Here is a 27,159-nt window from a genome sequence, read left to right as displayed (position 1 = left end):
TGCTGTTGTCAAAATGTTTGTTTTTTCACCAGGAACTCATTCATCTAATTATGTTGTTTTTTTGTGAAACCCTGACACAGAAATCCAAATTTCATAACATTAGTTTAAAAATATGCACCACTGATATCTTTAAATGAAATAAACTTAAGGGGTTTTCAGGCTTTTAATCATCAATCAACCTTGTACTGCTGGGCTTAATGCCAAGACTAACACGGGAACCTTGTACACATGCTACCAACACACCCTGCAAAGGTAAGCAGGGGCCCCTTAAGGCACTACCTGCAGTCCGGCTGACATTTTCACACACGCTGTCACACACACACACACACACACACTGGCTGGATTCATCACTCAGGATTACTAATTTGGCTTTTTATGAGCGCCATGCGAAATAGAAATGCGAAAGGTAAGATTTGGCTGGACTATATCTAGAAAAGCGGCGGTCTAGTCAGCTTAAGGTGAGTTTAAGCGCAGGTAAAACAATTAGGAACGATACATGTACGTGAGGAAATTAGGTCAGAATATGTTTTTTTTTTTAGCATGTCTTACACAATAGTTAATTATTTTAAAACCTTAACGTTTTGGTGTGTCCTTTGTTTAACTTTGACGCTAAGACGTGCAGCCAAAGTGTCGCTCTTCGCTGAATTTTCAGGTGAAGCTGTGACGTCAGAGCGCACGCCCAGACGCATCCGGGAGACCTCCTGCTGCACCTGTTGCCGTTTCACGGGGAAAGGCTGCGGCGGCACCGGTGGCCTCCTGGCAGCTCCCACGCACAGAGTCGAGTTATTTTCTCGGTTGTCCGTATGTTTGGATAAGAACAACAACAAAAAATCGGCAAAGGATTTCGTTTCATGTCGACCAGGGAGCTTTTCTGGTGGCAATGGAGACCCTGCCGGTCGGCTGGCATGTGCACACCTGGGGCCAGGAGGGAGATGGGACCAAGCTGCTGAAGGAGGGATCCGCTGACATCAACACAAACACACATGTTCACGATCTGTTCCATGAAGATGCGCAGGTATGAAATTTTATTTTTAAAATCAGCTCAAGACCTATTATTCCACAAACTGCAGTGTTTTATTGGCGTTTTATGTTGCCAGAACAATTAGTGCGTAACTGTGACGTGGAAGTTTTTTTTTTTTTTTTGGTGTCTGTGTGTTTGTCTATTCCTTTATTTATTATCTGAAGATTGTAATATGCATTTGAATCAGGGTGCCTGGCTCATTATAGTTTGCTTAATCATCTTTCTTTGGTGTTTTCTTCCAGCTTTGCACATTTTTTTTTTAATCAGGGGTAATTCTTTGCTAAATAGATTCAGTTTAATCAAGGTTGAGACCATTTGTGAAAATCTATTTTTAAGACTTGCCACAGTTGAAGGCCTGCACTTTGGCCCACTCCAACACACGAGTATGGATTGATTTAAATCATTCTGCTGGATCTCTTGCTTAATTTTTATGGTTGTTCTGCTGGAAAGGCGAACCTCCAATTCACTCCTAATTTCTTTGCAACTAATAAGAGGTTTTTCTCTCAATGTTTCTCTGTATTTAGCACAATCCATTTCCTGAGCACCTCTGACCAACTTCCCTGACCAATAAATGCATCCCCACGGCATTATGCTGCCACCACGGAAGTGGCCTAACTTGTGTTGATGTGCAGTTAAAATCTCCCACCACAAATAGCATCTTGCAAAAGTAAAACTCAAACAAAAAAAGGATTTTATTGGAACAGAGTACCTGCTTCTACAAGCTGCTGTCTTCTTGCCACTCTGTCATAAAGGCCAGATTTGTTGAGTGCATTATTATTAGTCCTCAACAACAGCCAGGTCTTGATAGATTTTTCATCCTGCTCAGTAGAAATCCATGCCACACCTTAAAGATTTTTACTATAATTCTTTTTTAAAACTGTGTTGTTTACTTCCATATTACAAGGATCGGTATTGGTCTGTCGCAAAACTGACAATAAATAAGACAATAAGACATAATTTTGGTCAGCAAAGCAAATGTTTTAGAAGATGGACGGATGTTTCCTCAATAATCGCATCTAAACTATATTTTATGTGCAGGGTTTCCACCAGCCTAGCCAGCCATGGTGGAGAATCAAGCTGTTTGTGTGGGAGCCGGTACTTTTTGGGACCTGGGACGGTGTTTTCACCACCTGCATGATCAACATCTTTGGGGTGGTTCTGTTCCTGCGCACCGGATACCTGGTGGTAAGTGCGCAAAGGTTGCAGAATCATTAGGATGAAACTTGTATGCATATAGCAGCTTTAAAAACAACAATGTTGACCATGATGATTTTTTTCCCCAAGATAATTGAAAACAATAGTAGAAAAGGTACAATAAAATAGAACATTGAAATCGACAAGAAGGATAAAATTGTCAAAACTTTTAAAAATTTAAATGGTAGAAGAATTATCTTACAGTCAATGCAAAGAAGTCAAGACAGCCAGTGTTAATCTGCTAATCTGTGACAGGATCTTACAGTTTAATACCCGTTAAAAGACACGCTGCAGTATTTTGGACTAACTATAAGTAATGTAGAGCTGGGCACATATCTCCAGCGGTCCTTGTGTGAGAGACAGGGTACAGTACATCCTGGACAGGTCCCTGTGGAGTCCCTCAAGGTTGACTTCTGGTCCCTTTCGTCTTTTCATTGTATCTTCTATCGGCTACTTTTGTGAAATCATGGCATTTCTTCTCACTGTTGTGCAGATGACAGCCATGTTTATTTCCCTTTAAAGCCCAGCAATCTATGTTTCATCCAACCTCTTCTAAAGTGCCTTGACAACATCCAATCATGAATGGCCAGGAAATGCTGATAGGTTCCAGCATTCAATTTCCTGAAGACAGAGGGGATTTTAGTCTGCCTTAACAATAATTCACAAACCACTCTTCCAAGCCCTTATACTGGGATCAGTAGGGCTTCTTTTTCATGCCTACATTTCATTCATAATGGTGCAGCTCGTCTTTTACCTGGTACACGCAAACAAGCACACATCTACCAGAGGACCAAAACCCTTCTTTTGGGTTTAAATGCTTTAATGGTCTTGCTTCTCTGTTTCACCGTGGGCCCTCAGATCAGCTGACCAGCCTGTGTTGGTTTTACCAAAAACCAGACTGAAGCTCTAAGTTGATTGGGCCTTTTCAGCCATGGCTGAAAAATCATGCAGTAAGCGGAGATAAGACAAAATTCTTCTCTTAAAAGACACCAAGTGTGTCTTTTAAAAACACACTTGGTGCCTTTTTTTGAAACGCTATGAGTTGGTTTGTTTTTATTTTAATCAACTTAGTCTTTGTAGTAGTTTCTTTTTTTTTTTCTTCTTACTGTTCTGTGTGTAGTACTGTAGAACACTTTGGTTATTTTTTTATGTGTTTTATAAACAGAATAGATTTGAATTGAATATCCCAATCTATTACATTCTGTAGACAGTTAAAAATAAGCCACTGTGAGACAGAAACAGCCCTTATACAAGTGAAATTAATTTAGGTGTTGTTGACATATTAATAAAAGGAAATAGTGCTTGTCCCCCCCAAAAAATTATGCATGAAACAAGAGTAGGACCAAAAATAGACCCTTGGGGTACACCACAACAAATAGGAACTAAAGAAGAGGAGCATTTCCCAGTGGATACAGAAAAAACACCTCCCTGACAGACTTAAGCTAAGCTAGGGCTACACCTTCTGGACCAGCAATTATGTATTCAATTGTGTCAAAAGCTGCAGTCAACAGTTAAAACAATGATGGAAAAACCTTTTAAAGTTGATTTTAAAAAACTTTTCATATCTTTGGGCACAGAAAGTTTCGATATAAGCCTCTATGTGGAAAAAATATTTGGATTAATCTTTCTCATCATGTCTAAAAGCAGCTGGTGTACAGCTGGCCCGCCAGCAAGCACTTTGTAACAATGATGTTACCACTTATGAGAGATTTTACAGCTGACAATTTCAAAGATTACTGTTTAAACATGTTTAGCGATTAGATGCAGCTACAACAACACATCGATATTAACAGCTACATGGCCGAAGATCTTCCATGACAGCTCAGACGCAGTTTCCCAACTAGAAGACAGGGTTTTTTATTCAGAGTGGCACGCGTCTTATCAATTAGAAATGACACGGCTGTTTGCGTTTTAATGGGAAACAGTGTAGCTAAGCGTGACTGATGGCTCTACACCTGCTCACCATGTCCTGTCTGCAGTTTGCTTTATATTAGAGCTGCAGATATGCGTCATAATCTGAAGCTAAGATAGGAGGAATGTGAGCATCTTTAAAAAAAAAAAAAAACTGGGGACATTAATTAACTTTTTCATTCATTCCGGCCCCAGTTACATTTCTGCTGATAAACTGCACCATGCATGTTTTTAAATAAGTTATTTGCTAAATTTGATCAACAACATTACAATATACATTGCATAAAGTGTTTATTAGTTAGGGAGCAGATGTTTTGTACATGTTTATATATGTCATCATTTCCCCATCAGGGTAACACTGGCGTGCTGTTGGGGTTGCTCCTCGTCTCCATGGTGGTTTTAGTCGCTCTAGTGACGGTGATGTCTGGGATCGGAGTGTGTGAGCACTGTGGTGTTGGGAGCGGAGGAATCTACTCCATGATCTCCACCGTCTTGGGAGGCAGGGTGGGGGGTACCGTTGGCCTCCTCTACGTGTTCGGACAGGTAAGTTGTTACCGTAGTCACGCTTGTAAGTAAAGGATTCTTTGGAAGGGGGTAACTGCTCTCCGTCCGCCTCCTTCTCCGCAGTGCGTTGCCGGGGCCATGTACATCACGGGCTTCTCCGAGTCGGTGGCCGAGCTGTTGGGCCTGCAGAGCCAGTGGGCGGTGCGCTGCATGTCGGCAGCTGTCCTGCTGGCGTTGCTTGGAATCAACCTGGCAGGTGTGAAGTGGATCGTCAGACTCCAGCTGCTGCTGCTGGCCGTGCTGGCAGTCTCCACGCTGGACTTTGTTATTGGCACCTTCACTCACCTCGACCCAAGTAAGGCCCATTAGGCGCGACTGTTTGCTCTGACTCATTCATTTAAAAAAATTTTTTTTTAAAGTGAAAGTGAAAAAAACAAAATATCCATAACCGTCCGTCCGTCTCCGTCCGTTGTCTTCCGCTTATCCGGGGTCGGGTCGCGGGGGTAGCAGCTTCAGTAGGGAGGCCCAGACATCCCTCTCCCCGGCCACTTGGGGAATCCCAAGGCGTTCCCAGGCCAGCCGGGAGACATAGTCCCTCCAGCGTGTCCTGGGTCTTCCCCTGGGCCTCCTCCCGGTGGGACGTGCCCGGAACACCTCTCCAGGGAGGCGTCCAGGAGGCATCCTGACCAGATGCCCGAGCCACCTCAACTGGCTCCTCTCGACGTGGAGGAGCAGCGGCTCTACTCTGAGTCCTCCCCGGATGACTGAGCTCCTCACCCTATCTCTAAGGGAGAGCCCAGACACACTACAGAGAAAACTCATTTCAGCCGCTTGTATCCGGGATCTCGTTCTTTCGGTCACGACCCAAAGCTCGTGACCATAGATGAGGGTAGGAACATAGATCGACCGGTAAATCGAGAGCTTCGCCATAACCGTTTTATTATACTTTGATATGTTACAACCACAAATATTATGGGAGTTTATAGCTTTTTTATGCAATAGACCAACACAAAGTAGCTGCAAGAAAAATAGTAATATGCATTTTTGTTCACCCTCCTCCACTTGTCTCTAGAAGTCACCAAAAGTATAAAGTTTGTGTATCTGTATAAATCCAGCTGGTCTGTGAGGGCCTCCGAACTTTGAAGTATTTTAGTGAACACACAGCATCTTTTGGACCAAGGGATACACCAACCACATTAGGTTTAAGAGGTTTAAAGCAGGGCTAGGTTATAAAACAAAAGCCCAAGCTTTAATTCAATTCAACTGTATTTATATAGCGCCAATTCCCAACATTTCATCTCATGGCACTTTACAAACTCCATTCAATCAAATCATACAGATTGGTTAAAAAGTTTTCTGTCTAAGGAAACCCAGCAGATTGCATCAAGTTTTTTGACAAGCAGCATTCACTCCTCCTGAAAGAGCGTAGAGCCACAGCGGACAGTCGTCTGCATTGCTGATGGCTTTGCAGCAATCCCTCATACCAAGTGTGCATGTAGCGATGGTAGAGTGGAAAACTCTCCTTTAACAGGAAGAAAAGACCTCCAGCAGAACCAGGCTCAGTGTGAACGGTCATCTGTCACGACCGACTCAGGGTTTGAGAAGACAGAGCAGAGACACAAAAATAACACACAAGTACCGATCCAGGAATATTTTAAGCATCTCAAAAAACATGGTTCAGTAACAGATAACAGAAACCCCTGAGAAGTCCCTGGTTCAGTTTGCCCTAATCCACCTAGGGGTGACTGCAAACGTGGCAAAAGCGGTTCTGGTGAGATGTTCTACGTCCAAATGCTATGTATGGTGGAAAACGAACACTACATGTGATTCTGAATCTCCGCTTTTAAACACGATGGTGGCAGGGTCACGATGCATTTGTCATTAGAAACGGGGAAGATGGGAAGATGACCATAAACACAGGGAGGAAAAACCTACTAGTGGCCTCAGAAGTCTCTAGATTGGCGTGAAGCTTCACCTTCCAGCAGAATAGCTACTAGACATTCAGCCAGAGATGCAATGAAATTATTTCGGTCAACGCATATTCATATGTTTGAATGGTTCAATCAAAGTTCACTTGTAAAACAATTCGGATGGTCTTTGGCTTTTTTATTTGTAAGGAAAATGAAAACCATTTATCCTTTTCTGTTTATACCTCATAAATATGCATTACTCTGTTTCTGTATTACATGGAACTTCCACCTAAAGAAATTACATTAATGCCAACATGGAATTGAATAGAAATAGAAAGGGCCTGAAGCAGGATTCAGAGTGACTGCAAATATTTCTACCAGTTTCTTGGCCTTTGCAAGTCAAGTGAGGATGAACAAAATGCAACACTTTCTACTATTAATGTTCACACATTGAACATATGTTTTAATTTGTGACTATGCCAATGGTAAACTTGTTTTTCGCACGTGGGAGCCACTGACTGAGCGTTTCAGTTCGCAAGTAATGCTTGAAATCACGATCTTAATCCAGAAATGGTCAAAGAAAACTTTTCCCTAACAGAAAGCGGGACCAAAGTGACGAGCAGAGAAGGGAGATTGCTGTTTTATCTCTGTTTCTGACAGTGTCGTTTATACATGACAGCATTAATTGTGAGGAATCTGGTCTCCCCAGGTTGATATTCATAAAATAAAATTAACAGAATACAAACACAAGGAACGCTTTTCGTCAAATGTGTTGCTGCATTTTCAGAGATAACAAATTTAAATTGAATTTGTCGTTTTAAAAATTAACATGATGTACAAGCAGAATCATACGAATAAATTGATGTTGTATGCAATATTTTAGCAGAATGATTACTAGTTGTTAAAACGTAAACTTATTTGCACCTTTGAGTCTGGAGGATAGGGATTTTTTTTTTTTTTTTTTTTTTTTTTTTTTTTTTTTTTTTTGCTTTCTAGGAGAAAAAAACCCAAAAGTTTGGAACCCTTTGTATCACTAGGTTCACTTTATACACGAGTCTCTGTTCTTTCCAGACCAGTAGGTGGTGCTGCAGTGTCATTTGTGCAGTTAAATTGAAATAAGCTTACTTGCACCCAAGGGTTGTTTTTCTTCTTTAGTGATAAACTTTCTTTCTGTCTTTTAGCCCCTCTGTAATAACAATGTAAAGCCTTTCTTTTTTTTTACTTTTATTAATTTTTTTAGTGCAGTTGGAGATTGTATTGTGTGGGTTAGGAGTTTTCTTTAGTTGAATAGATTGTATCCTTTTGTTGTACTGCAGGAAGTCCTTCCCTACATTTCCTGTTCTCAGTGCTTATCAACTTCCTGTGCAGTGGGAAGAGAAACGTGTTCCAGGATTCAGGCCAGTCAATGAGGAACGCTTTTCCCACACACCTAAACATAAACTTATGACTATGTGATCAGGAACGGGTCAGATCACACAAAGCCCACCTTTTATCTCAGGTGCCAATAAAACCTGGTACTTGTTTGTCACGTCTGTTGATCGCAACCTTCTAACCCTGTAGTTTGTTTTATAAAGACAGTCGGTAGAGACACACATTGCAGCTGTGAGGAACCGTGGGAGAAGCAGCCACAACAACTACTCCAGGTTTTTCCAATTAAAAAGCTGCTTTGTGTGTTGTGGGGATGATTTCATTATTGGCAGAGGACCAACAGGTCCCCCTAATAAAGTGAGACGGCCCAGATTAGACTAAACTCACTGAGCGCCGGCGCACATCCTAAAGGAAATGGGAGCCACCGCCAAAACGATGTGGTCATGGTTTGATAACATGTCCGCTTGGCGAGTGCCGCTGTTTAAGGTAGTTTGACGAATCTGCCCAAGCCGCCACCTTCCAGGAGGCAGGTCATGTCAGCAGAGTAATGTCCTAAGCAAAAGTCAAACGTTTTAAATCAGAGTGGGATTTACACTGACAAGATAAAAATAAGTTGGTAGATCGTACGCAACTATGGTGCTTTGCAAAAGTATTCGCACCCCTGAAATTGTTCTGCATTTTGTCATGTTACAGCAACCAAAACAGGCGCATAATCGAACAGTGGAAAGAAAATGACGCATGGTTTTTAAAATGTTTTATTTATTTATTTATTTTTTACAAATAAAAATCCTAAAAGTGTGGCATGCATTTGTATTTAACACTAATTCCGCTGATACTCTAAATAAACTCCATTTCAACCATTTAGTACAAGTATCTGTACAAAGGGGGTTAATGCGAATGCATGGCGCACTGTTCCGATTTTTTTTATTTGTGAAAACTTTGAAAACCATGTACCCTTTTCCTTTTGCTTTACAAGGCTATGCTATTTTGTGTTGCTGTATCGCTTAAGATCTCAATACAGTCCATTGCAGTTTGTGTTTGTAAGGTAAAGAAATGGCGTAATACCTTCATACATCATCTTTTTCTGTTTTAATGATAAACCTCTGTCTAAATAGCACAAAATGTTGAATTGTTTCAGTTGGAGTTGATTTTAAATATTTTTTTACCATTGACGTTTTTGTTTTTAAATTGTGAATATTTAATATAAACTGAATTTAATGTTGTCTATTATTGCGCTGCATCTATGGTCATTTACCAAGTCAAACCTTACAGGTAGAGTTGGACCTAGGGTTTATGCTATAATTATTCTGTCATAAAAGAGATTGTGGGAGAATCCACTTCCCTCTTTAAGTGCACTAAATGACTTGTGTTTGGTAAATAAAGCTGCCAGCGTATTGTCTCCGCGACCACTCAGTTCAACCACAAACTCCTCTGACTGCGATCCAGAGATGAATTACAGCTCAGCACGCCTCACCCTGTCCCAGTTGAAGCCTTGTTCCCCCTACAGTGCAGGAAGCTGTAATGGGCTCCTTGGGTCTGGGGTTTTGGGTGTTAACCAGACTCACCCACATTTTTGGAAGATGAGAAACGGAGATGGACGGAGCAGAGATCTAAAGCGTCTGTTCACTCAAGAGACCGCCACATCATTTTTTTTTTTTCTTTATTATTGTTTTGCGGTCCAAACCGTAATATATAGTTTTCGGTCGTCCCACTGGGACCTGCTCCACCTCGGTAAAAATCACAGCCTGCTGTGTACTCTGCGCAGTCCAGACTTGTCAGGGTGGGATGGTAGGAAGGTCAGCTCAGCAGAGGGAGAGGCCTTGGATGCTCGTGTAATCCGACTACACATTCCAGCGTGCATCCGAGGAATGCTGCACCCGGTGATGAACCCCTCACACATGCTCGACACAGAAGAAGTGCGACTATCTCATCAGATTTGACCTGAAAATATGCTTCATAATTTCACACTAAAATAAGGTATCTTTTCTCGTCTGTCTGAAATCTGTTAAACTCAGCAGAAAAACAAAACAAATCAAGACCTGTCAATAAAAGCTTGGGATTTAGTCAGTGGTAGAGAGCTGAACACACTGAAGGAAATAAGGTGGTAAACCTTTACGGTGTGAGAGAACCCCCCTTTTTTTTTTAGTTAACTGAGGCTAATGTAACCTTCAAAGCGCCACCTACAGGGTTTGGTTTTCATGGGCTGTTTTCTGAGGAAACCAATACAGGTACATTGAAATAAATAAATAATTTCTTTAGAAAAAAGTTACATTTTTTGCCACTCGCCACACAAAGTGAAACTATACATGGAGTGACAGAATTCAAGCCTTTATTTGTTTTATTTTGATGACTATGGCGCAAAGATAATGACAACCCAATGATCCGTGTCTCAGAAATCTAGAATATCGTGAAAAAGTATTGGAAACTGGTGGCGTCACATCAGCTAACCCGAAACACCTGCAAAGGTTTCCTGAGCCTCTAAATCAGGGGCCTGCAACCTTTACAGTCTAAATAGCCATTTTGCCTACAGTCCCCTTGAATTAAACTCGTTTAGAGCCACAAATGTTGCCTGGCCTTTTGAAAAAAAACAAATAATTTTTGATAAAGATCTACTGTAAGAAAAATTTGTCATTGTTAAAGAAACGCCCATTTATGTCTAGTTTGAGTTTTTTTTAAAAAAAGGATGGAAGTAATGTTGATATTTGTGGATAATGATGTAAAAAAAAATTGGAAGATTCCATTTTCCAACATAATGAAAGAATATTGATTTAAAATTAAATATTACTGGCACTTTTAGCATCATTCTGTTGTGAAGACATGCTACAAAAAGCAATTAACACACCATAATCAAAATATAATTTGCAGTGAAAGTTATTAAAAGCCACCGTGGAAGGTAGAAAGAGCCACAGGTTGCAGACCCCTGCTCTAAATGGTCCCTCAGTCTGGGTCAGTAGGCGACACCATCGTGGGGAGGACTGCTGACTGGACAGGTGTCCAGAAGACAGACATCGACACGCTTCACAAGGAGGGGAAGCCACAAAGATTGTTCACGTTTGCTTCTTGTCCTTTTTAAATGTTTCAAGAAGTTGGGCCGTTGTCTAAAAGTGTACTCAAGTTATGCCTGGGGGATCGATTTAACCTGTTTTAGTCTCTTAGTCTCACTTTTGATTACCTTGAAACAGAAACTGAGCCTTTTTTTTTGTCACCACAAATTTCCCCAGCTTGAGCAGATATGAATAGTTAAAAACACTATCCAGTGGTGTATTTTTCACCAAAAGAAAGACTTCAAAGCATATTCTGAAGCTCCATTTGCACAGAGTCCAAACGGTTGTAACCCAACGTGTTTGAGGCAGAGTTTGAATACTGATTTTGTCTTAAACTTTTCCCTCTAATTTGCCTCTCATAAAATGAGAGAAACTGGTTTTTCAGCCGTAATAAATACAAGCAAACTTCTTCAAAGGGCATTTTGGTTTTAAAAAGTGTTAATAAGGTGGCAAAATAACATGAAATATACTCCAATCAGTTACCTTGTGCCTCATGGGATGTTAGTAGCTTTGATTATTTCTTCTTCTTCTGATGCTATTGTTGTTTTTTTTCTGGCATGCTTCAGAGTTAAAGATAAAATTCGGACCAACACCTGGCCTGACGGTATATATAAGCTTTCTGTGTTTGAGGTTAGAGAGTTTGAACACGTAAACGCCCTTTCAAAGAGCCTTCGGTAGCCAGAGCAGGCGGTCGCGGACTCTCTTGGATGTTGGAGTGGGATGTTGTAATATGGGTGGGGAGCTGTTGTTGTGGACACGGACACACTGGACTTGTTAGGTCCTGGTTGTTTAGGCAGAGTGTGAACTCAGTGGGTCACAGAGTGAGCCAGAGTTTACAGCTTGTTAAAGCTCATCGAGATCATAAATCCGTAAAACAAAGACATTTTCTAAAAAAAGAAAAGAAGAAAGCATGCTCACTCCCCTCTCTCGCTAACTTTGATTCTCTCCCCAAAACCTGGAAGCTGCTAAGCTTCTGAAAAGGGTGGCGACTTCCTTTCGGATAAACATGTCATTAATCTGAGAGAACACATTCTTTCCCATCGCAAGATAACCATAGGGGGAAACGTCCGGTGTTGTAACACAGGCAGGTTCTTCAGGCTGTGTGGATTTAACGGAGCCCCCCCCCCCCCCCCCCCCCCCCTCCTCCTACGCAGAACGACCTCCAGTCACTCGTTTGATGGTCCGGTCCAGACTGAACGGGCCCGCCCTGCTTGGAAAGAGCTGCACTACCTGTTGTTGCCATTTATTTTGACCTCTCCTGGTTCACTTGTGTCGCAACAGATCGAATGGCCGAAGATGTGACGCAAACATCTGGATGTTTAAGCGGTGGTTTATCAAAATAACCTCTCTATATTTGCAATGTCAAACACGGTATCTGTCAAAAAAAAAAAACAGAATGTGATGTTTACTTCACACGTTTTTTAGATTTTTTTTTTTTTGAAAAAGGACAGAATAGTAATAGTTTATCGTGCAAAATCTTTTTACTTTAGTGTATTTTTATTTTAATCTTTTAGTTAAGATACAAACTCAGAAACGTGTCATGAAATTAAACAAACTTCTCAAGTTAAAAACATTTCTTCATCAAGATACTGTTAAATATATATATATATATATATATATATATATATATATATATAGCTAAGGGACAAATCTTTTAAAACCTGTACCACACTATGTGAGAAAATAACTGGTTTTACCATTGTTTGAGACCACAACTTGTATCAGGCCTGGGAAAATAGCCAGCAGTAACTTTTATACATTGTTGTGGGGACATTTTTGCCCACTCTTCTTTGTAGAATGGTTTCCATTCAGGCACACTGGGTTTCAAACATGAATTGCCTGTTTAAGTTCTCAATTGGATTTAAGGCTGGACTTTGACTAGGCCGTGCTAAAACCTTCATTTTGTTTTAGTTATTATTATTATTTTGTGTGTGTGTGTGATTCAGAGGTGGAAGTGCTGGTGTGGTTTGGATCAACGCTTCCCAACCATGTCCTGCATGTTTTAGATGTGTCTATGTTCCAGCTCACCTGATTCAAATGACTGCGGGACCTTCTCTGCACGCCATCTTGAAGACCAGGGTTGGGAACCACCAGTTTAGATGATTGTCCTGATTTTTAACCTAATTGTGCTTTAGGACTTTGTCCATTGCCCGAAGGAGCACCTGATCATCACACTGCCACCACCATGTTTGACTGTCTGCATAATCCTCTTTTTCTGGCATGCTGTTAGTTTTATGGCAGATTTAATAAGACTCCTACCTTCCAAATATTTCCACTTTGGTCCTGTCAGTTCATATAATTTCTTTTCTCAAAAATCTCGGGGGTCATCAGGATGTCTTCTGGCGAGTATGTGCCGGGGTTCCTTGTGTTCTTTTTGGTGAGCGGTGGTTTCTGCTCCACTATTAATGCTATTTTCATTCAGTCAAATGTTGCTCTGGGTACCTCGACTCATTTTGACAGGCCCGCCACTCCTGGGAAGATTCACCTTCTTTCCATATCTTCTCTGTTTGCCTATCATTGGCTCTTTTTGTGGTTCACTGGAGTCACAAAGCCTCAGAGATTATCATCTCTTCTTGAATTTATTTAAATGTGTTGATCTAGGAGCTATAGTGACATTTTTAATTTTGAATTAATCATTGTTTGGCAAAGCTTGACTCAGATTTCCAAAATTTGGTTTATCACAATTAATTATTGTTTTAAAAAATGGGGACTTTTTTTCCCCCCTACAAAGGGCAAGGTTTGTCAGGGACAGTTAATTTCCCTTAATAAATGGCTGTAAATGTGTTGTAAGTTTAGATGTTCACAATTTTGTTATTGGATCTTTATATCTTTATGGGATCATTGTAAAAGGTTTACAAGGAAATTAATAATTTTTTTGTAGACTCTGTGATAGAATTTAACACAGGAAATTAATTTTAAAACGAATTGCTGCAGGCTGGATTTAAGAAACACCTTTGCCGTCTACTCAGATCTTAGTTTGGATATTGGTCACTCATTCATTCTCAAACTGACTTCCCAAGGAACAGGGGAGGATTTAAGCTAATTGTGAATAAAGCGTTTGGATCTTCTGTCTCTTGTCAGAAGAATTTAAACGTTTTTTGCTAGAGCCGCTGAAGATGTGCATCTGGCACCAAGATCCTTTTGAGTCCTGTAAGCTGCAGGGTGTGGCCTCCACTAATCTGACTTGGTTCTGCAGCGTATCCCTCAGATGCTCAGTCAGAGGTGAATTTCGAGGCAAAGTCAACACCTGGAAGCCATTGTTGCGCTCCTCACACAAATTCAGCATTCATTTTTACTTTGTAGCAGGGAGCGTCGTCCTGCTGAAAGAGGCATCAGGGACAGGTTTTACGCTGCCTACAGTAATGATTACATAGGTTACGCGTGTAAAAGTAATGTCTGCACGGCTGTCATTCGGTCAGAACAAGCTTCATTTTCTTCTGAAGTCTAATCCACAGTAGGTTGTTGGGTTTTTTTGTGTTGTGTGGGTTTGTAAGGTTACTTGTTCATCATAAAATGGAATATTATTTTCCTTTTTCAAGTCAATGCAGCAGTCTCTTAGCCGGATTCACTCTTTTCTAAGTAGCCAGACAGCTGTTTGCTCTTCAGCTCAGTTTGGTCTGTGCATTAGATAAACCTTTGCTTTATTTGTGCCGTACGATGTTGAATTATTTCTGAATATTAGGATCTGTGCTGCATCCGTAGGCTGGATCTCGGCCTGACAAGCCTGATAAGCCTCTTTAGTGACACATTTTTGTTTGTTGCTTCTTTCAGAGCATGGCTTTGTCGGCTACTCAGCCGAGCTTCTCGTCAGTAACACCGTACCGGATTACAGCCCCGGAGAAAACTTCTTCACGGTGTTTGGGGTCTTCTTCCCTGCTGCTACAGGTGCGTGCTCCACCGACCCGCATTGAGTATACCCGCATTCGGTGTTGTTTATTTGGCGAACATTTATGGTGTGCGTTGTGTGTTCCTGCTCAGGGGTCATGGCAGGATTCAACATGAGCTCAGACCTGCAGCGGCCCGAGCAAAACATCCCCGTGGGAACCCTGGCAGCGGTTTGCACTTCGTACGGCAGCGACCGAATGAACCCTGCCGAAAATTTAACATGCACATAAACACAGTTCACTTATGCTTTAATTGTCCATGTGCCCAAATAGGTTAGGATATCATTAAAAAAGTGGGTGTGGTTCAGTAATGAAATCTTAAAAGTGAATCTTTTACAGATTCATGACACACAGAGTGACATATTTCAGGTGTTAATTTTGAAGATGATGGTTTACAGCTAATGGAAACCCAGAATTAGGCTTTTCAGAAAGTTACATAAGATCAGTGAAAAGTTTGATATGCAGAAATGTTATAGCCATGCTAAGTTCAGCAAAAAATGGAGAAGACGGCCAACTGAAGAGCATTAAGTACAGCTAATGGATGATGAAGTCAGAAGCATCTTATTTGGGCTGATGGGCCGTAGGTCAGTGGTCCATCGTCTTTGTTTCACTCTATTTAGCTTTTCGCTTTTAAATCAACCTGCCAGAACTTGGAGGAGTGGAAAGGCTCAGAATCCAAATTTTAACAGCTAGTGAAGACTTGGAGAGCCGTCTCTCCTGCTGGTATTGTTCCGCATTGATGGTCACAGTCAAAGCAGCCGTCTACTTGGGAGTTTTAGAGCACCCCATGCTTGATTTTTGCTGACCAGCTTCATAGAGATGCTGATTTAATTTTCTAGCGGGACCTGGCACCGGCCAACGCTGTTAAAGGTAGCAGCACCTGCTTTGATGGCAGCGGTGTCACTGTCTGGCCTGACCTAAAACCCACAGAGGATCCATGCAGTCTGGTCAAGACGAAGATCAGAGCCAACATTTGACATGATCTGAAGGCCGATATGAAAGCAACCAGGGCTTCCTAAACATTTCAGTTGTGCCACTGGTTGATCGCCTCCATGCTACTTCCTGTCGACGCTGTAATTTCTGCTAAAGACCAACAATTAGTTCTATTCTGTAATACATTTCTGAGCATTGGGATATTAGTTTTAAGCCATAACCATCAAAATGAACATGAATTATTGTTTTAAATGCATTACTCTCCGTGTGAAGAACCTTTACTGTGACTTTTTAAATTAAATTCCTGAGATAAATTGGCTTTGCAATCACATTCTAGTTTATTATGATATATATGTAGGATATACATGATGTATAATAGTGGTATATGTTGTCCACTGGGGGAATCTCCAGAAATTTCCCCAATGTGGTGTCAAACCTTTCCTGTTTCAGTGGAGAGATTCTTAGCTCTAACCTATGAGATACACGCTAGCCGCTTTGTTCAGGCTGACTTTTTGTATTAATAAAGAGAGAGAGGAGCTGTTTATGATTCGGTACGGTGTACTGTCTGTGACCTGCAGGTGGTTCCTGTATCTGGTCTTTGTCTTCCTCCTGGGGGCCATCTGCACCAGAGAAGCTCTGCGCTATGACTTCTTGATAGCAGAGAAGGTAAACCCCGCTCTGTTTCCATGCAGCCGTGCGAGCGAGGCGTTCCAGCAGAGGAGGCACGGGCTGGGGGGGGGGGGGTCACACCATGGCTCTCTTTCATTTGTTGTGGTCGGTTCAGCCCCCAACTGTGTGTACTTTCAAAACGGGTAAAGCTTTTGAAAAACTTTTTCCATTTCTCTGATTGGCAAATGTTCCTTTTTGACCATTATCTGTGTTTTCGTTTATTTAATTTTTTTTGAGTGGTTTCTCTCTAAATGGTGGCGTTGAGAGACTTATATGAGTTGTAACACCCAGCAAATTCACAAGCTACCTCTGTATTCTCTAAATGACTCCAGATGTGTTTGATTAATTCTTAGAATAAATAAAACTGTTCTGTAACGGTTTGTTAGATAACAGTAGCGAGCCAACAGCATCACAGAGACCAAGGACCACAGCAGACAGTTCAGAAATACCGCTGATATGTTTAAACCAGGGTTTAGTTAAAAAAAAAAGAAGAAAAAACATCCCTGAAGCTTTGAATATTTCAGAGGGCTCTGTTCAAGCTATCAGCTGCAAATTATGGAGGAAATTCAAAAAGAAAGCCATTGCTGATTTCAGTTTGTAACAAGTAATATAGGAAATGAGGCCAACCTGTGGAAAAAAAATGGCTGTGGTGAGATCAAAACTGAACTTTTTAGTCCACCTGCAAAATGCCTTTTGTGGTGGAAAGGTAACGGTGCTCGTCACCCTGAACACACCACCCCCACTGTGAAACGTGGGGAAGCTTTCCCACAGCTTTTGTTCAGCAGAAGCAGGAAATGTAAAAAGGAGAACCTGAGGTTCAGCCATTTGGGAAAGAAGAACGGGCAACATGTTCAGCGTCTAGACCAGGAAAGCTGCAAGTTGCATTAACAGGGTTCCCTACCACTTGTTGATTCAATGGGGTTTATTTATATGCGTGACACACTTTTCACATTTTTATTTCTAAAAGTATTTTTAAAAACTCTTAATGCTTTTCCTTCAGTTTCACGGTGCCACGCTGCCGTGTTGGTCTGTCACGTGAAATTCCAATAAAACACATATAGCATTGTGTTTGTAACATGACAAGGTTAGAACACTTGCAGAGCAAAATACGACCGATTTGAAAACAAAGACATAAACTTCTCATTTCAAAGACGGCAAAACGTCTTTGATTTGACGCGAACAAAGTGCCGAAGGCCTCGACTTCTCCATCAGTGATCGGCTCCCATTGTTTTTGCAAGAGGCCGACTGCAGCGGAACTGACTTGGGCGTAGCTTTCATGAGATCTCAACCCCACCTCATCCTTTTTCACCCTGTGTTTGTTTTCTGTCTTCCTCCAGGTCTCCTTGGTGGGTTTCCTCTTTCTGCTGGGCCTTTACATCTCCTCCCTGGCTTCCTGCATGGGCGGCTTGTACGGGGCACCCAGGATCCTCCAGTGCATCGCCCAGGAGAGGGTCATCCCCTCCCTCGCCTTCCTAGGAAGAGGGGTGGGTGGTTAGAAGGTTAAATGAAAGACATAAAAAAAAAAAGCTACAATCAGGCTGGCATCAGTTAAGATCATCTAGTGCAAATGCATGTTTTATACACAAGTGAGTTGACTGCTGTGCACAAAATGTGAATATTTTGCACACAAAACGAAGAGGAAAATCACTGGTGTGTCATCAGTGGTTAATTTGTTTACCTGAAATCTGATTGTAATTAAAGAAGCACAACCTATAAAGTATCTAGTATGTTTAGAGAGCTTAATTTGCTGATTGGAGTTTGTAAAGCAACACTTGCCTTACAGCCTATTTTTAGAAATCTTATTTTCCTTACAATATAACCCTATTAATGCTCATTTTATCAACTTGGTGTGCTGATGGAGCAGTTACTTTAATCTACAATTGACTTTTATAGTTTTATAAGAGCTTCACTGTTTATGTAAACTTTAAAGGCAGGTGGAATTCATGTTTAACATTATTATTATTATTATTATTATTATTATTATTATTATTAAATCTTTATTTTACGAGGAAGATCCCACTATGGTTAAAAACCTCTCTTCTTTTAAGGGAATCCTGGCCAAGACGGGCAGCACCAGTACAATTACCTTGCATAGTTACACACAACACCCTTAAAAATCATAGGAATATGAAACACATACACAGAAATAAGAGAAATGTACATATGGTGGAATTGAGCTGGGATTAATTTAAAAGCTCAAAGACCCTTTAATTTCCAGTCATTATACAACATGTTCCATGCAGAAGGTTGTTTCTTTAAGATTAGTAATCAGGTTGTGGCAACTTTACTTTTTTGTAATTTCTCTTTAACCTTTTTAATATTTTCAGTTAAAGCTAAAAGGTAAAAACAGTTAGAAAATGAGTTATGATCATTTTTTTTAGCATCAATCAAACCTGACAAATTGACTGTGTGTACACTTTTGAGACCCACCTATGTCTGTTTAAAGTGACGATCTTCTGTCATTTAGAACTGTTCACAAGACTTTATATGATGAGGTGGAAAAAAAGGTTAAATCTGTAATATATGAAATAAATTCAAACTTTAGTGCCTATTTTTTCTCTTTATTGAAGAAAGATCCTTTTTGCAGTCGTTTTGCCACAGAAAGGAATAATTAAAAAAAATACATTTATTTTGATGATCTTCAAATACCTCATGTTACCATGTCTGTACTATATTTATTCGTTAACAACATTAGTCCCATTGTTTATTGACCTCTAAAAGTGTGCATGCACTCTTTGGCTCTATGCCCAATTAAAGGAAACACCTTACATTAAATATTGTATGGACTCAACTTAGAAGGTGAGTTCATCTTGCCACAACATGGATTTAAATATGAAAAGCAAGTTGTTGCCAAAAGGAACTGTACAGTGACAATGAAAACTTTAATATGAGGTTATAATAGATTTATTTCTAGGTGCAGTCGTCCACCAGGGAAATAAAAACGTGCGAAATCATTAAGGCTTTAAACTAAACCTGGTTTTGCAAGTAGTCCGTATCATTACAGTTTCACACAAATGTAAATTCAACTTTCAACAACAGCCATTGACCGTGTTACCTGCAGTGAATGGCATATAGTAACTTAAGTGGGTAGCCTGGATGTATGGGAGGGGGTGTGGTACTCAGACTCAGCAGGAAACGGCTCCAGAGCTGCCTAATTATAGAGTTCGGGCTCCATAAAGTAGAAGTGAGTGGACTGACCTCAGCAGCGCAGCGTTGCAACACGCCGCCGACGCTGCCGCAGCTGCACACTCGGCGGCCGGTCACGTTGACGTCGTGACCTCTCTGACCCCGGGCTTCCCTGAATGGCAGCGCCGCTCGACCTCTCTCAGCAGGCTGGAATGAGGCCTGAGACATCTTGGCCCAAATCAAAGCCTCAGAACAAACGCAGGAAGGGCGACGGGCAGAACCCAGCTCTGCTGTGTGCTCTGGAGGCCCGCCAGGCGCATAACAGTCCTCCTGTAACTGTGCAACAAGACAAGGGGGGGGGGGGGAGTTCACGCCAGAGGTTGCTGCTTGGAGATAGATTTAGTCCTGCACAATTAAATAGTTTGAGCTGCCTGGTTGGCTTTTTCTTCAAAGTTAAAGTGGAAGTAAAACCCAAATTTAGACAACACCATAAATGTGTTGTTTATTTTTCTGACTCCGCTCTGGGCGTCCCTTTGAATACAAATCAGTCAGATTAGCCAAGGAGAAAGGCAAAACGAAGTAATTTGAGATTTATGCAATGCATTATTGTTATTTAGCAATAGTCCACAGAGTAAACAGCAGTTGGTTGTAACTGCAGCGTATTTTAACACAATTTTAACTTTAGTTTGGTTATATTTGTAGATCTGAGGAAAACGGTTAAAAAAACCCTCTAAGGACCGGCATTTAAAACGTAAATCACTACAGAATGGCATTTTTTGTATTACCTGATGATATTTTAATGCCACATTCTATTAGATCAATACTTTCTTTGGACTGGTTTCTTTACATTTATAAATGGTATAATTTTGCGTAAAGTCTTAGAAAGCATAGGCCTGTTTACTGCTTAAATTTAAAACCTAGATATCTAAAAAAAATAAAATAATCTATAGCAATTTACAAGATATTGATAAAAAGTCTCCATCTTCCCATACTGTTTTATATACTAAAACACATGTTTCTCTGGGTTATTTCAGTTTAATTCAATTAAATTTAATTCAAAGATACTTCCAAAAGCAAATTAATAAAGTAATATATTCAAATTAACAAGCCAAATTAACTGGCTTGTTTGCCAACTTGACATATCGAACTCTTGGTTTTTTTGTCTTTTTTGTTAACCAGTTCACAACAAAAAAAAAAGTTTATTTTTACCCTGGGTTTAGAGTTATGGAAGCCTATTTCCGCCACTCTGTTAAAAAAATAAATAAAAATTATCTCATTATAATGAGATAGTATCTCAAAATAATGAGATACTATCTCAAATAGTAAAAGGGTTTAGCGTTATCTGACTTACTGTTTCATTTACACTTTTCACCGTTTAGTAAACACCCCTGGGGCTAATCCAGAGGGTTTGAAGTGATCGGTTGTTGAGTATAACTAACCACACGGCCTCATTTCGTCTCGTTGGCAGAAAGGCCCAAACCGGACCCCCGTGGCGGCCATCTGTCTAACCAGCTTTCTGACCATGGCCTTCATTTTCATTGGTCAGGTCAACGTGCTGGCGCCAATCGTCACCATCAACTTCATGCTCACCTACAGCTTCATTGACTACTCCTACTTCTGCGTGGCCATGACCTTCCTGCTCCAGACGAAGCAGAAAGCGAAGACCTCGGATTCGGGGAGGAGCAGGCGCCGGTCGACCAGGCACAGCTCCAGGCCTCTGATTGAATCCCCGCTCCCCAACTACGGCAGCGGAGGCGAGAGTCCGCGGGGAAAGGGCACTCTGCTGGAGTTCAACAGGGACATGGACCAGATCTTCCCCCCTGTCTCCAACCCTGATCCCTCACCAGAGAAAATGCTCCTGAGACAAGAACTGTGCAGCAGATCTCAGGGTAGGAAGGCTACAGCTAAGCGGAGGCTGATGGACAGCTTTGGTCTGGACCTGAACAGCAACGTGTTCTCAGACGAGAACGATGGGGAGCAAAGCTCAGCTCCAGAAGGAGACGGAAACAAGGAGCAGAGCGGGGAGGAAGACTCCAGGTCCGGAGAGCAACCTGAAGTCATCCGTCACACAAGAATGGGTTGCGCACAGCAAGATTCCTCCGCAGAAAGTCACGATCACAGTGCAGGTGACTAATACAGAGAGTACGTTTGAACACTGAAGTGAGTTTTATTGTCTTTTTTTTATTGACCCTTAAAAAAATCTTTCCGGTAATGGAGAAAATCCAGAGCAGCAGCACGTTGAAATCCAACCTATGAGGGACGCCTTCTACACAAAGATGTGTAACCACTGGATTGCTCTCATTGGGGTAAATTACGCAACGCATGCAGCTAATCACGGCTTCCCTCTTCCCATGGCTTGTTTTCAGATGCCTTTATGGTTAATGAGGAATAATCTGAACATATTTGTTTTCTTTTTCAGGCAGTGAGTTCCATATTGATTATGTTTATCATCCAGTGGGTGTATGCTTTAGCCAGCATCCTGGTTGCATTTCTGATCTTCTTCTACATTGGAAGAGCTAGTCCTGGTCTACCTCTAGGTAATTTACCTCATTTACTTGTAGAAACAATTAAGATTTAAAGTCATATTTAATGAACTACAATATTATGAAAAAGTACATTTGTTTCAGAAACCCAATTAATTAACGTAAGCACATTATATAGATTAATTATTCACAGATGAATGTTTTAACGCCCTCATTTGTATTAATAATTTATATTTTTTGCTGATAAATAATGAAAACACTACTTTTAAGATTAGTAATATTACATGAAACCGATAAAAAATATTTCAATACTGAAATGTGATCTAAATAAAAAGTATGTTTAATACCTGCTTAAAGGTTGTTATTTTCAAACGGTACTTTTTTTCCTTAATTTATTGAATATGACTGTATGCGTGACTTTGTCATTTGGTAACACTGCTCTGTAGGTATGTAACGCGTCTCGTAAAAATGTGCAATCAGCTTTAAAGGTGCCATGACATCACTGTATAAACCAGCTGATGTAGTTGATATTGCTGCACATGTAAATTTCATAAACATTGCATCAGCTTGTTGTTTTATCAGGCCAACGATCCCTCCTCAGTAAAAGGGTTGGTTGTGGTAATGATAGAGGGCTCTACCTAGTTGATTTCACTCTGATTGGCTGCAACCATATCTTGATGGTTGTAGCCAATCCAGATACGGATTAGCGCCCCACACCACTTTCCCCTTTATCTACACTTCCCTTCTCGGGGCAACACTTTGTTAAAAATCATTTTTACAGCTGGTTAAGAGTTTGTGTTGCTGGATATCCGACAGGAGAGGCTAAAGCTGACAGCCAAGCTGACCAAAGGCGCAATTCAACACGGTGGAACCGAATAACTAAGCCACATAGACCACGGTGCGGCGGGGAGCTGGCTACCGCAGCACTTATTCAGCGGGGAGCCACTTCCACCGTGGTACTGTAGCGGAGAGCTCGCTGCCAGCACAGCTGAGACACATGTTAAAAAAAATTCAAACAAATGAAATGTACATGTTAATTTGAGATATAGCAATTTAACTTTAGGCACTGTGTGGCTAAAAACATTTGTTTTTCAAGGTTATTTGAACATATCGTGATATATATCGTGTATTGTGATATAGCCCGAAGATATCGTGATATTAGATTTTGTTCATATCGCCCACCCCTAGTTACAAACATACCTTCCTTACATTTGGCAGCATTTAGAAATGAAATAAGCTTACGGGCAATGACAGCGCTGTCATCGCCACCTTCTGTGTTGGTACAGAAGCACTTCAGTCACTCTTCTGTGCTTCGGGAGTGAGCGGAGCCTTCATGCATTTTGAGCACCCTCGGACATATCAGCGCTCCTGTTTAGGAACCGCGGTGAAGTTAGTTTTAGGTTGAATATTGGATATTCGCGCTCCACAGCTTCTGCAGTGACTGCCTCCTGTTTGAGCCGATACAAGGAGGCTGATCCGGGGCTTCCGGTCCTCCGCCTTCCTCCTCTCCAGTGGTGCAGTCAGACATGCTTATGCTGGTGAAGATTCTCAGTCATCAAGGTCATGGTCATTCCAAAAAAAGTAAAAAACAAAGCAACTGGACTTGTTTTTTCCGTAGTTGAAGACGTTTCGCTTCAAGTCATGTCTGACTTGAAGCAAAACGTCTGACATGACTTGTCAGACATGCTAGCGCGACTTACACCCACTGCCTCAGTTGAGGGGATGGGGGGAGGCTAGTTGCTCGATGGTGGGCTCTGATTGGACAACACGAATTACGTAGAATTCAAAACGGTTTACTGATCTGACCGATTTTGAGCAAAGCAGCAAAGCTGCCCGCCCCTGAGCAGATCCTTTTGGTATTCACTTTTGACATTCACGCTGCCTGATCAGTGCAGATCAGATCATAATAAACCCCCAAAACCTCAGAGAAAGGAAATTTGTTGTCATGGCTCTTTTAAAGTAAATAAATCTTTTATTGCTGTGGTACCCTTACACAGAAAAACCTGCACCTTTTAATTTGGTACATTTATTCCTTTTTTTTTTAACAAAAGCACCATACCCTAGTCTTCACTGTGTTTACGGTCAAGATAAATATGGGTTCTCTTTCATAACTTCTGTTTAACATTATTTTTTATTACCCAAGAAGACATAAAAGGCATGTTTTCATAATGAGGTTTCCTATAAACTGATCAGGTGGAAAATGTAAAGCATGAACATCACTAAAGTGCCTCACTTGAAGATTTTAGACAATAATTGTTTTTTTTAACATGGAATAATTTTTTTATTTTCAAAACTGTAATTGATGTTCTCAAATTAAAGGTTAGATGTTCCTAAAATGAGAGATTCCACTCTTGCTATTAAAGATTAATTAAATTTTTGTGTTTTTTACACATATTTTAGTTGGGGTGCCATTCCTTTGGTAGACTGAGAAATTTCAGATAAGCCATTTGGTTTGACTTGACCTAAAATCATTTCTCTTTCCTTTTTTTGATATGTTGCTTGAAATTAGAAATGCATGTAACGTGAATCTCTAAACACATTTTTCGCTTGAGAAAAACTGGAAGCCTTTAAATGCGGTTATTCTGTGTTCAGTGAATATTTATCTATAGTCATAGCCTCTGTTTTTAGGTTTCCCCTGCACTCTCCCCACACCAGCAGCCTTGCAGCTGTTGTGGCTTAGGATTTCTCACATATCTGCATCTGTGCAGGACGACACATGCGGGCTCACTGACTCCACACAATCCCGAGCTCCAGTGTCAAGATTTTTCCCACAGGTGGATGATGAAACCGCGCTGGCCTCCGAGCTGTACCAGCAGTCTGGAGTTCAGTAAATATTAGAACTGTGTTTCCCTGAAGCAGAAGTTGAGCCATTCTTATTTTTGATTTATTTGCAGGAATTGCAGCTCAGTTCAGCTTTTTCAGATGGCTGAAGTCAATTCTTGGTACCCTATGGAGGTATTGTATAGTTTCATTGTTTGTTTGCAAATGTTTACTCCTATATTTATGGGAAGGTAAAACTGAATTAAAGCAGATGGTATTTGTTTTGAGTTATATAGAGGATTTCAGCAATATAGTATGTTTTTAGCCAAACTTATCACTGATTTGTTTAAGGAAAGTCTCTTTTGGCTCATAAACCATTTGATATTTTAGATGTTACTACAGGTTTTATAACCAAAATAAAATGACATCTTAAATCTTTCAATGTAGTGGATACTGTTGCATATTCTTAGATTTAGCTTTTTGTTTAAATTCACATTTGATTGCAGGTTTATTAAAGTAAAGCCTTTTTTATACAGCCTTGGTTTTCAGTGAGTTAAATTTAGTTGATAAATTGCTAATAATTGTTTCATAAACAGGAGTGGGCTATTCTTTTGAACTTTTCTATCAAGCCTTACGCTGCTTCCACATTTATTGGTACCTCAAGAAAGTAGTGTAAAATAGTCCTTAGATAATTGTACCTTTTGGTGCAGTACCTCCCAGCCGTCCATCCACCCTCCCACCTCATTCTGATGGATCCCAAAGTGTTCCCAGACCAAAAGGGACATTTGATCCCTTGAACCTGTTCCGGGTCTGGCCTGGGTCTCCTGCCTTTGGGATGTGCCTGGGATGTCTTGAAGGGGAGGAGCCCAGGAGTCATCCTGTTCAGATTCCTGGCCCACATAACTAACTCCTTTCGATGGAGAGGACCACCAGCTCTACTCCAAGCTCTCAGCTCCTTGCCCTATTTCCCAACCTGCGTATTGGTAACCTACGGATGCTGATTTCAGCTGTTGATCTTTGTAGTTTGTTTTTTTTTACACTGGATCATTTTCTTTCACTTCTGATTCATAACTTATGCACAAGGGTGATGATTTTAATGTAGACCTGCCTGTGAAGTAAGATTGTTACTTTTTGGTAGGGATCTGGTCCAATCTTCCAGCACAATTGGTCCTCCTGGTATCCGAGGTTTAACAATCAATCAGAGTCTATTTTGCAAGAGAAGTGAGATTCCTTGATCCTTGAAACACAATCCCCAGTTCCCTTTCTTCTGCCAGATTGGTACCACCACTTCAATCTGCAAATGTTGTCCCGTCCATCCATTTCACATTAAAGCAAAGCATAAACTCCCCTATGTTAGGAAGTTATCTGTGCCACAAATATTCATACCCCCAAGAAAGACAAGAGAACATGCCTTTTTAAGTATAATTCAGGAAATTGTCATTTATGCCCACCTTGTCACTCCATGGTAAAACGCAGATTTTCAGCAACACTTTGAAATTTGATTATGAGATTACAGAGATTGGACTGCAAAGTCGGTTGTGCCCAAAAAGCACATCAGTACTGCTCTTGTATGGATCTGAGACATGCCAAGTGATCAACACCATAACTAAGAAGGTGACCTAAGAAGAAATCGACTTGTAGACGAGAACAAACCAAATACCAGTTTATTTGTGGGCTTTTTAAACAGATTTGCAAGAAGTGTAAAAGGAAGCTGCATATCAGATATTATATCAACGAATACTAAAGATATTAGTGGTTTTACTTATTGCTTTCTTCCAGAATCCTTTCAAGTTTGTGAATCTGTCTCGTATTTCTCCTGATCTTCCAGGAAGAGAGGCTCTCCCCGGGATGAGATGGTAGTGACTCCGTCTCTGTCAGGAATCGGGCTCAAAACCAAGCAACTGACGGAGGAAAACACCGACTTTGCCTCTCGCCACCGTTTTCACCAGTCTTCGTTCATCCAGGCCGACACGATGGTGCAGCCGCCGTGCCAGTGACACACTTGAACTCTGGCTTAGTTCCATGTCACGCCTGAAAACCTCAAGGCACGAATCGTGCCTCATGCTGCTGCGTTCTGCACGCGTTTCCTATGCAGCGAAGACTGTTCAGTGGCTCGCGTCGTTTCTGGGTTAGGCATCAAGGAGAGCTGAGCTTTTCTTAGAGTTGCACAAAAAGGTGAGCGTTTGTATGTGGGAGCAGGAGATAATTAGGGGCTCAATGTAGCATTTGTTCATTTGATTTGACATTAAGTTAATATAGAAACTTATTTTGTCAGAATTTGTGTTATTTCACCATGATAGTTTTTGTGGCATTACAAACAAATGTGTTACAAAAGTTTGATTAAATATATAC

The 27,159-nt window shown here is 40.9% G+C and overlaps 1 protein-coding gene across 4 annotated transcripts; it reads left to right on the top strand.

Annotated features, from left to right (window-relative positions):
• The first annotated feature begins 595 nt into the window (after window positions 1-595).
• slc12a8 (solute carrier family 12 member 8) lies at window positions 596-27,159 on the top strand. 4 transcript variants are annotated; one of them, XM_036139499.1, is made up of 14 exons: window positions 596-1,015; window positions 2,060-2,206; window positions 4,478-4,669; window positions 4,754-4,985; window positions 14,724-14,837; window positions 14,931-15,018; window positions 16,348-16,435; window positions 17,776-17,922; window positions 21,033-21,690; window positions 21,782-21,870; window positions 21,984-22,101; window positions 24,676-24,821; window positions 24,942-25,002; window positions 26,636-26,757. In XM_036139499.1, exons 1-13 carry the CDS (start codon window positions 881-883, stop codon window positions 24,975-24,977), a joined length of 2,190 nt encoding a protein of 729 aa, XP_035995392.1. In that variant the 5' UTR covers window positions 596-880; the 3' UTR covers window positions 24,978-25,002; window positions 26,636-26,757. The 4 variants fall into 4 exon arrangements, with proteins under 4 accessions (XP_035995392.1, XP_035995394.1, XP_035995393.1 ...); XM_036139501.1 differs by lacking the exon at window positions 26,636-26,757 and having other exon boundaries at window positions 598-1,015; window positions 24,756-24,821; window positions 24,942-25,003; XM_036139500.1 differs by lacking the exon at window positions 24,676-24,821 and having other exon boundaries at window positions 600-1,015; window positions 21,111-21,690; window positions 26,636-27,159.

The sequence above is a fragment of the Fundulus heteroclitus genome, chromosome 7 (genome assembly GCF_011125445.2).
Source record: "Fundulus heteroclitus isolate FHET01 chromosome 7, MU-UCD_Fhet_4.1, whole genome shotgun sequence".
NCBI lineage: Eukaryota > Metazoa > Chordata > Actinopteri > Cyprinodontiformes > Fundulidae > Fundulus > Fundulus heteroclitus.
Note: the sequence above shows the minus strand (reverse complement) of the source record. Positions and strands in the feature narration are given on the sequence as shown.